Source organism: Antedon bifida, chromosome 7 (genome assembly GCF_963402885.1).
Source record: "Antedon bifida chromosome 7, ecAntBifi1.1, whole genome shotgun sequence".
Lineage (NCBI taxonomy): Eukaryota > Metazoa > Echinodermata > Crinoidea > Comatulida > Antedonidae > Antedon > Antedon bifida.
In genome coordinates, this window is record NC_136232.1 from 12,673,425 (window position 1) to 12,684,303 (window position 10,879).

The following is a 10,879-nucleotide window of genomic DNA, read 5'->3' on the forward strand; positions in this document are numbered from 1 at the left end:
CTACTCCTGAATCGTATCGATGGACAGATTCGTAATATTATTGGAACTGTTTTCAATCATGCCTGCTCTGGCTGCAAATAGTAACAAACCAAACTTCGTGATATTTCTAGCCGATGATATGGGCTTTTCCGATCCTGCAGTTTACGGCAATCCGCTGGCAGATACACCAAACATCAATAAGCTTGCTAAAAATGGTTTGAAGTTTACGCAGTTCTACAGTGCTTCGTCTGTCGGCAGTCCATCAAGGTAAAGGTTTTATAGCCTACATTAATGTGACCAGGCCTGCAAAAATAATAATCTTAATGTGTCATATTTAATTACTTCTGGTGCATTGTATGTAGCAAGTCTGTATAATATAAGGTGCTTTTGAATATCAATCAATTTGAATTCGGACGCAATTTATCTTTAAAAATATAATATCATAAAAAGAGAAAATGTAACTCTTTCTAATGCACCTTGCGTGTAGGCTAGATGGAAACAATATTCATGAAGAAATGTTTTCTTTTTATTTTAATTTCTCATTTCAAACGTGTGCCAAAGCAGTCAAACAACAGGACACTGAGCTTGCCTTGCCAAGAAATGAACTCGCAACAGTTCTTTGATCTTATGTTAGATTGCCTTGCAAATACCAACCGTCTGCGGCATCTGATCGTGCCGCAGCCACAGATAAACACTTTGATCTCCGGGGCTCAGCATCCTTTTGTTAGCCTTGGTTGAACCCTCTGATTCATAACTTGAAAATAATTTGAAAATGATGAGCGGATAAGACAGTGGAACCGTAATCCATAGTCTTATGGCAAGGGTTTGAGGCTCACTCTCTTATTATGGTTCTAGTGGTACAAGGACTATACACCGTAGTAAGTGTACACAAAATGCTCATGCGCACTTTAAAGAACCTGGTACATCTTTCGAGACGACTAAGGGTTACCTCAGTGTACTAAACTCACACAGCCACTGTCGTAAAAATATTGGTTTTTGATATACCGTTTATTCTATTTATTTACTTTTATAACAGAGCTGGAATTTTAACTGGACGTTATCCAGTTCGTTCAGGTGTCTGGGGTAAAGATACTGCAGTCTTTAATCAAGAGTTAACAGGAGGTTTACCACACGAAGAAATAACCATTGCCGAAATGCTAGCCGAACAAGACTATAAATCAGCTTACATTGGAAAATGGCATCTTGGTGTAGGATACGACAGAGAATTTCTTCCGTTGCAACATGGTTTTGATAAATACTTTGGTGTACCACACACACACTCTGATTGTCCATGTGAGATATGCTTCTATCCAGACGAACCGTGCGACTACGATGAATGTGTAGTTGAACATGCTCCTTGTCAGCTAATGTATGGAAACAGAATTCTTGAACAACCAGTAGATTTGACCACACTATCAGAAAGATATGCTAGAGCAGCTTCAAGTTGGATTCAGGAGTATTCTTGCTCAAGTACACCATTCCTTCTATTCTATGCATTCCAGCATACACAAGTGCCACAGTTTGCCGGTCAAAGATTCGCAAACAAAAATGTTGGTGGTCATTACATCGATTCTTTGGCAGAATTGGATTGGCAAGTAGGACAAGTTATTGATGAATTGGCGAAACATGATTTGCTTGAGAATACTCTCGTAATATTTACCTCAGATAATGGGTAAGTTCACAACACCGTGTATAGTAGGGATGAATAAATGTATTATTATGTTATGTAAGTATGCATAAACTTAACTAAAATGTCGTGTATATATACGTGTACAATATAATGTACACGCTATATATTAGTCATTATTAGTCTGTTAGTTATTCTTTATCTCAGTTATAATTAACTAACGTTTCTTAATTTATTACCGTACTGTACATTGTATGCCCTTTTAGTCCAGATTTAGATCAGATGGAAAATGGTGGATTTAGCGGCCAAATGCGATGTGGAAAAGAATCAACATTCGAAGGTGGACATCGTGTACCAACTATACTAAGTTGGCCAGGCCACATTCAAAGCGGCATATCTTTAGAATTACTTAGTCATTTGGATATATGGCCAACACTTCGAAGACTAAGCGGTTCTTTGGACGATGATTTCAACGTCGTTCTCGATGGAATTGATTTTTCCGATGTTATTTTTTCACACACAAAGGTTAGAATTTTACATACACACATACATTGGATATTAATTAAACCGTTTTTTATTAAAATGCCTATATTCACTCAAATACATATAGATTTACGAAAAACAATTATTGTAGCCTACTATAGATTGATATGTTTTGCCCTGACAAGATATCAAGTGTTAAATATATTTATTATCACCGGAGAAGGTTTAGGCCTATAATTTGTTCTGTGCAAATGTTTTGCTTATTTGCAAAATCTTTCTTAAAAAATGCAGAATGCTGTCGAGAAATAATTTGTGACATTTGACACTTTTAGAAATTTATTTATTTTTTATTATTTGGTAGATTCAAGTGGTAGGACAAATTTCTTAAACATATTTTTTGTTCTTTTACATTTGTTAACATTGTGTAATTTTGTTTATATATTTTTTTGTATTTTATAATTTCATAGAGCCGCAGAAGAACGATTTTGTATTATCCCACAAGGCCAGACCCAGAAATAGGAGCAATAGGTATCCGTAACAATCAATATAAAATTCAAAATATTAGTTGTGAAGAAGTGTGTCCGAACAGCAACGGAGGATGGCTTTGTGATACACAACCATACATTTTATACGACCTTCTTCTTGACCCAGAAGAACGTCATGCACTGTCCAATGACACAGATCACTATTGGTCGACACTGCTACTTATGACAAACCAGTTGTTCAATGTTTCGAGTCAAATCGAATTTGGTGAAAGCGTTCTTACGGATTTCGATGTCACAGCCCAGATGTGCTGTGACCCCGAGTGCGAACCTTTTCCACACTGTTGTAAATGTAAATCACAATATAGCACTGACCTTTTTCCACTGGACCAATCATGTCACGGGTCTATGGCAAAAGATCAGAAACATGGAAACAGACATTGATTTTAGGCACCTTATGGTATCCAGATAAAGATTTCTATACACTGTATAGCTTTCACATTAATTGGCTGTTTTGATTTATATTTCCATCCACATTATAATTATTTTGCAATAGCCCTTCATATTTTTATTAAAGATAATTTGTCCCCCTGAAAAAATTTGCTTTAATTATTTGAGTATTTTAATGTCACATAATAGTTGACTGAAAATTGGATCGGAAAAAATAATGAAACTGTAATTAAAAGCAAATTTTTGCCAGCCAGAGCTTTTGTCAGTGGTCTAAATTAAAATGTAATTTCGTTTTTCATTCGTTCGTTCAATAGACTTCAAAATGACAGATTACACTGAAAATGAAATTAAGCATCCATCAATCATTCTAATTGTATGATGAAACTTATTTTGCTTAAAGATGTATTGTCCCCCTGAAAAAATAATTCTTACAAAATTTTTTGTTGAATATTACATTTTAATGTAACATAATAGTTATCCACTTTGACCAAAAATTGGATCGAAAAAAATGTATTTACCTGAAAAAAAATGTAATTTAAAGGAAAAAATGGTCAAATTGGCTGCCAGCCAATGGATTTTTGGTTGAATTTAACCATTTATTTTGTCATTTTACAAGTGAAAACATTATTTATATAAAGTGATTGACTTTATTAAAACTACAAAATAACATATTCAAAGTCTGATTTAATTAATCTTCATTTTTTATGTTTTTGGGGGACAATACATCTTTAGAAGCGCTTTATTGGTGTTGTATTTCTGAGCCCTGTATTGGTATTTGTCATAGGCATTGATAGTGGTACCAATGAGAGAGTTCTCAATAACTAAGTTTAATGTTCTTTTTTATCCATTTGTTCAAATAGACTTCAATATCAAAAACAAATATCACATGACAGATCACATAGATTGTAATTAAACGATACGTCCATCATGTTGACAAGTAAATTAATTACCTTGCTTGTTGAAAAGTTCTGTATAATAGTGTTGTTTTATTTCTGTGCCCAGTTTGGTATTTAAGCATAGACAATGAATGGTGGCCTTTCTTGTTGAAAATACGTTACTTGTTAGTTGCGTGCAACGCGACTCTACATGTCACTATGTCGGTCGGTTGGTCGGTCGGTTGGTCGGTAAACACTAACTCAAATTTGAGCACGCGACTGCAGCCATCTATGGCCTTGTTATATTTCAGACATTTCTTAGTGGTACGGTTTAGAGATGCTCGGAAATAACATTGAATTTATTTTTCATTCAATTATAGAGCTGAATAAAATATTAGAGAATTATATAGAGTATACAATTATTATATTAACACTTTAGACTTTGAGTAATCATTACGACCAACATGCTGCCAAGCTAAAGTGAATAAATCATATACAATTGGCTTCCTTGTTGTATATAGTGTTTATAAACATTGCTGATTTGTCATGAGCAAGATAATGGTAGGCGCGTCCTGTAATGAGAAAGTTTCCGAAAACTTTTAAATGCTTAGAAATAAAAAGACTTTTTAACTGCTTTCTACTAATTTTTTTTATTTCATACTTTTACAATTTGATTAATAATAAAATTACAAACCCATAATGTGAAACTGTTAAACCTTCAATCAATGCAATTAAAACTACGTGCTTCGTTATGTGAAAGATTCATTCTTTTTAACAGTAATTCTGAGTGCACAAGAAGTAATAGTCAAAAGTCAAAATTGGAAACTGATACAATAAGGCAACATTTGTATAGGCTACCATGCAACGATGGCGTGGAGTATAACTAAAATGGTAGGCCTACTGTAGACATAGGCCTACAGTATATTCAACACTATTTCTGCTATGCGTAGTACGATGCGCATCAACAGTGACGATTCAACTTCTCGTCAGAGGGGGACGCGAAATCGAAAAGTATGTCCTTACGTTGCGTTGTTGCGTTGGGGCATAATTGCTTTTATTAGTGGGAACCAAGCCTTAGCATTAGTTGTGATTTTATGACGTAATATAGAAAGGTATTCCCTGTGAAGTTCGTTGCTAGTTATTCATTTTATTGTAATTCTTTATGGCATGTCATGTGTCACAAATCACAAACACGATTTACGCAAATTAGTATTGGACATATTTTTTAATATTCGTCATTTTAATAAATGACATTTCCATCCAATGATGATTTATCTGTGTTTGTTTGTTGTCCTGTCCGGTCGCTAGCGTAACACAAATATATATTGTTACTGATATGCATATATAACAAGGCCAACAGCCATTAAGTCGCGTGCTACAATGCATAGTGATACCGGACCGACAGACAGACTGACAGACCGACAGACAGACCGACAGACCGACAGACAGACAGACAGACAGACAGACAGACAGACCGACCGACCGACATAGTGAACTATACTGACCGAAATTACTAAACATGTTTAAAAATGATGAAGTGTTTAAACACATTTATATTTTTTTAATTTACACGTGCGTAGACGTGCTCGTATAACGTAATTTCGAGTTAAAAAGTAAGTCAAGAAAACAGAAATCGGGCAAAAAGAGTGCGCAATAACATTTAACGCGCACTCATGGCAATTTTGTAAACGCTTAAAATTGCATGAAACGTACTCTTATTTCATCGAAAATAAATTTTGAAAATTTTAAGCGCGCGTACGCATGCGTTACATGCGCTACGCACGTAATTGTATTGCCATATGCTGATCTATGCCCTGAAATGCCCAAATTTTATTTAATTGTGATTCATGGTTGTGAAGATATGATTACAAACGTGATTTCGTTAAATCGTGCGTAGACCGCGTAATTTTTTATTGCGCACCGTGAAAACATAACCACATCGATTCCTGACCATAAGGAATATTCTGTGAAAAATTGACTTAGCTAGATTAAACTGATATCAAGATAAGGTCAGAAAGCGATAAAACGCATAGTGATACCGGACAGACAGACAGACAGACAGACAGACCAATCGACCGACATAGTGAACTATAGAGTCGCGTCCACGCGACTAAAAAGTAATTGTATATAACTAGATAGTACGCGAGCGAAGCACATATGATTCTCGAATACACAGTAATTTCAGCGTAAAAAACGATTTCAAATGTACGTAACCCAGGACTACAATATATTGTCGTTTTCAGAAACGAATAAATAGACACGATGATTTATGTAGTCAACTACAATTAGCACCCTGGAAATTAGGCCTACTTCTATACGCCTATAAATATTTACAACGGCTAACAACATGTCATTAGCAAGTGAACAATTGGCAGTTTTGTAGTTAAGCTGCTAGTTTATTAATACAAAGTAGTGTTTTGACTTTCTTTGCATCCGCATCAACTGATGCCTTCTGATGAATTATCTGTTAGATTACGTTAACATGTCTGAAATGTTCGTCGTTAATTATTGCAAATATTTCTTGAGGTTGCTGAGTTGAATACAAGGTGCAACTGTTATTAGCCATTTGTAAACTTAAACACGTCACAGCATTTTGATTTGCACATCTGACCGCAACGAACCAATGATCGAGAATATACAGTATATAGAATTTTGCCTTGAAATGTTAATATGGTTTCGTAAAGACCGTCTTGACCTGAAATTAAATATAGAAATTATAAAAGATTATTGCCATGAGAGACAATGTCACTCGGAGCTTAAAGCTCAAATGCCCAAGTTTGCACCGATTTACATCCACAAAAAACAGTGCTCTCAGTTAATAGTCCAAATTCCTTTACTATCGGTGGAGATTATGATAGAGGTATTGATTAATCATTTAAGAAGTATTTATTACCATTAGTAGAACGATCTCGTACTGATTTGATCTCGGATTCGTCAAGTACTCTATCATAAATTTGAAACATCGTCACGTTAGCTTGTGCCTCGGAGCCATCACGGTCCAATTTTGATTGTTGTCTCATTGAAATAGAAATCTAGATGGGTAAGTTGTGTATAACCAATACTTGCGATCTCTCCATTCCTCCAGAGTTTGACGTTTTGGTTGATTCCATCGAAAGTCAGAGTAAGGAATGTCCAAACTTCAGGCAATAGAACATGAGCTCTTGTCAGTTCCTGATTTCCATAGAATACAGTTACCTCAGATTGATATAGATTACCATTTGAATACGTTTGTTGTATTCGTAGACTGGTTCCCTTTTTCGGATAAACCAATAATATCGCCCATAGAACTCTGGTACGGGTAGACATAGAAGGCGATTGTCAACGTTTGTGTTCCGCTGGAGTAATATGGGTCTAAAGCCATCGTAGCCTCAATCGACTCTGACGTGTCATCTGCACACTCATAATTACCATAGTTACATGGTCGTATTGGCAGCTTTCCGTATAAGTTTTCCAACAAACAAGCCATACTCAAAGTAAACAGTGTGATGGGATTCAGAATTCTCTGAAAATAACCTAAAAGTAGTGCAAGATCGTCAACATGTGAACCCTGTATTTTATATCTGGCACAATAATTAAGATGATCAATTTGGAAATGCGTTTATTATTACATGGTTCAACACTTTAATTGAATTACAATAGGCCTACTGTAACTAGAATACAATAAGAATGTGGCTTGTTCCGATCACTATTTCACTCAAATTGTTAAACGAAGACAACGATCGAGGACCTGGAATCTGGAAAATAAATAACAGTGTCCTAAACGAAGAAAATTACAGTATTGCTATAAAAAGAATATTTGAAAAGGAAAAAAAATAAACATAACCTAAACCCAGAAATGTTATGGGAATATATAAAAATAGAAATTAAAGAATTTTCTATAAAATATTGTGTAAAAAAAGAAAAAACGAAAAATATTCAAAAAGAAATATTGACCAAGGAAGTCAAAATACTAACTAATCAATTAGATAGCAGTTATGATGAAGACATAGATAAAAAACTTAGATCAAAATCAAAAGATCTCGAGGAAATATACCAAATTGAAGCACAAGGTGCCAAGATAAGATCCAGAATAGAATGGTTTGAGAAAAACACACCATTTTTTTTTGTGGTTAGAAAAAAAACAATGCAAAAAGAAAACATATTACTGTTATAAAGAAGAAAAATGGTAAATTTACCTCTGATAAAGAAAATTTTTTAAAAGAACATGTTCTTTTCTATGAACAGTTATATGAAGACAAACAGATAAAAATAGAAAATATAAAAGATTACCTAGAAAATACAAATATGAACACACTTTCACAATGTGATTCTGCAAAATGTGATGGAATTATTCTAGAAAAAGAACTCACGAACGCTGTTGAGAAAATGCATCTAAACAAAAGTCCAGGATCGGATGGATTAAGCGTCGAATTTTATAGAACCTTCTGGAATGAAATTAAACACATTTTACGCAATTCTTTAAATTATAGTTACAATCAAAATAAATTATCCTGCTCACAGCGAGTAGGAATAATAAATCTAATATTCAAATCAGGTGATAGAGAAAATTTAGAAAATTGGAGGCCAATTACTCTACTTAACTTAGGTTATAAAATTATGGCACACGCCCTTTCTAACCGAATGCACGACGTTATTGGTTTGATAATATGCATTGACCAAAAAGCATATATAAAAGGAAGGGTCGGCGGAGAAAATATTAGACTAGTAGACGACTTACTAAATTTTACAAAAGATAATAATATACCTGGTGCAATGATCTTTCTTGATTTTGCTAAGGCTTTTGATTCCATAGACAGAAAGTTATTGCTTAAAACAATCGAGAAATTTGGCTTCGGCAAATCGTTCATAAAATGGATTAACTTAATTTATGCTGATACACGATGTAAAGTGATAAACAATGGTTGGGTCTCTGAGAGCTTCAAATGAATTGCGGAGTTAGACAAGGGTGTCCACTGTCTGCCTTATTATTTATCTTAGTTGCCGAAATTATGTCAATAAATATAAGAGCGAATCCACTCTGCAAAGGCATCACACTACCAAGTACAGAAAATGCTGCAGATAAAATTGTTAAAATTGCCCAATTAGCAGATGATACTGTAATTTTCACGCGTGATGGACATAGCTTAAAATATTTTTGAATTGAAATTCAAAAATTCTGTGATATATCAGGCTTGAAATTAAATTAAAAAAAACAAATGGCATTTGGATTGGATCAAGCAGATTTCTTGATTCCTCTCCATATAATATTTTATGGACAAAAGAACCAATTAAATTCTTAGGAATTTACGTTGGTTACGACGAAAAGTTGTGTGAAAAAAAGAATTGGGACGATAAAATTGTTAATTTGAAAAAAACTTTACAGTTATGGAAAACAAGACACTTATCTTTCTTTGGAAAAATAATAATAATTAAGACTCTAGCTATATCTAAGCTCATTTACAATGCTAGTGTAATAAATGTACCAACATATTTCTTTCCTATTGTTGAAAAGGAAATTTATAATTTTATATGGAGCGGAAATAAAAAAAAAATTAAAAGAACAACACTTATTAATAAAAACGAAGACGGAGGTCTCAACGTGGTTGATTTTAATGCATTAGTGAAGTCTCTAAAACTGAGCTGGGTCAAGCGTTTGCTAAGCCCAGATCCAGGGAAATGGAAATTTATCCCTAGACATTATATGTACCCAATAGAATGTACACTTAAGATTAGTAAAATTAATACTTAAAATCATACAATTTTAAAAGATATGCCAGTGTTCTATCAACAATTATTAAAAGCTGTTGTGATTCTAAATAACATATTCAGTACAGAACCACACACTGTAAACGAAATTAAATCTCAACAATTATGGGAAAACAAGTATGTAACACTGGATGGCAAACCAATGTACTTTTGCTCCTGGTTAAATTCTGGTATCAAAATAATCAATGATATAATTGTTGATAATGAACTAATAACATATCAAAGGTTGATTCCAATGTTATGTAATAAAGAAAACGGGTTGATTGAATACTTTGCTGTTGTCAATGCCATACCGCATCAATGGAAAACAATTGTTAAAACACCGAATGTCGAAAATGAAATAGATAAAACCTTTGACATGCTTACATTTTATAAACAAAATAAATCATCTACGTTTTATAGATATCTTATTAATAGTAAAGTCTCTATCCCAAGATCACAAGTGAAATGGGAACAGGAATTTGGTGTCGATTTAAATTGGCACGCAATATGGTGTAATAAAGTTTTAAACACCAAACATATTGTAAAAGTTGCCCAATTCAACTTTAAATTGTTACACAGAATTATAGCATGTAGGAAAAAATTAAAACTATGGAAATTAGCTGATAGTGATATATGCCAAAAATGTAAAATACAAGTAGAAAACGAAAAACATATGCTTTATACATGTAATACAATTCAGCCAGTCTGAAGAAAGTTCGATTCAATGATTGTGTTGATGAAGTGTTTTCCTGTTAACGAAACACAACACAACTTTTCAAGTTGGACTAATATAGTCACTGAAAATACAATAGCAAACTCATCAATGAATTAATTTCTGTTTTTTGCTTTTCAATATATAAATCATGTATAACAAAAATGTACAAAGAACGATATGTAACCTATACAGAATAGAACTTTTTAATTTAATTAAGAATGAATACGCATGTAACATTATCAATGCTAGAAAAAAATGGGTAACGTCAAAGAAAAACTGTCAGAATTTTTTCAGTAAGCTTTAATGGAAATAAAGTATATTTTCTGTATGTATACGTATATTATACTTTTAATTTGTGTATATACATTTCCATTTTATTACTTGACAGTTTTTATAGGTTTTTTATGCCCGTGTATATAGGTCTAATGTATTATATTTGTGTATATTTGTTATCGTTCTTGGTTTTAATGTTAATTTTATGCATATGTGTATATATTGTATGGGTATATATGTGTGTATGTATATATATGTTTGAAAAATA

The 10,879-nt window shown here is 33.3% G+C and overlaps 1 protein-coding gene across 1 annotated transcript; it reads left to right on the top strand.

Moving 5' to 3' along the window:
* LOC144848363 (arylsulfatase A-like) lies at positions 1 to 3,251 on the top strand. The gene is made up of 4 exons (XM_078705084.1): positions 1 to 246; positions 1,016 to 1,651; positions 1,873 to 2,131; positions 2,557 to 3,251. Exons 1-4 carry the CDS (start codon positions 20 to 22, stop codon positions 3,013 to 3,015), a joined length of 1,581 nt encoding a protein of 526 aa, XP_078561210.1. The 5' UTR covers positions 1 to 19; the 3' UTR covers positions 3,016 to 3,251.
* The last annotated feature ends 7,628 nt before the right edge of the window (positions 3,252 to 10,879 follow it).

What these genes read in the sequence shown, in the direction of transcription:
- LOC144848363 (XM_078705084.1), top strand. Translation starts at nt 20, where the DNA reads ATGGACAGATTCGTAATATTATTGGAACTGTTTTCAATCATGCCTGCT. An exon ending in TCTGTCGGCAGTCCATCAAG is followed by an intron (nt 247 to 1,015) that starts GTAAAGGTTTTA and finishes CTTTTATAACAG; the next exon opens with AGCTGGAATTTTAACTGGAC. An exon ending in TTATTTTTTCACACACAAAG is followed by an intron (nt 2,132 to 2,556) that starts GTTAGAATTTTA and finishes ATAATTTCATAG; the next exon opens with AGCCGCAGAAGAACGATTTT.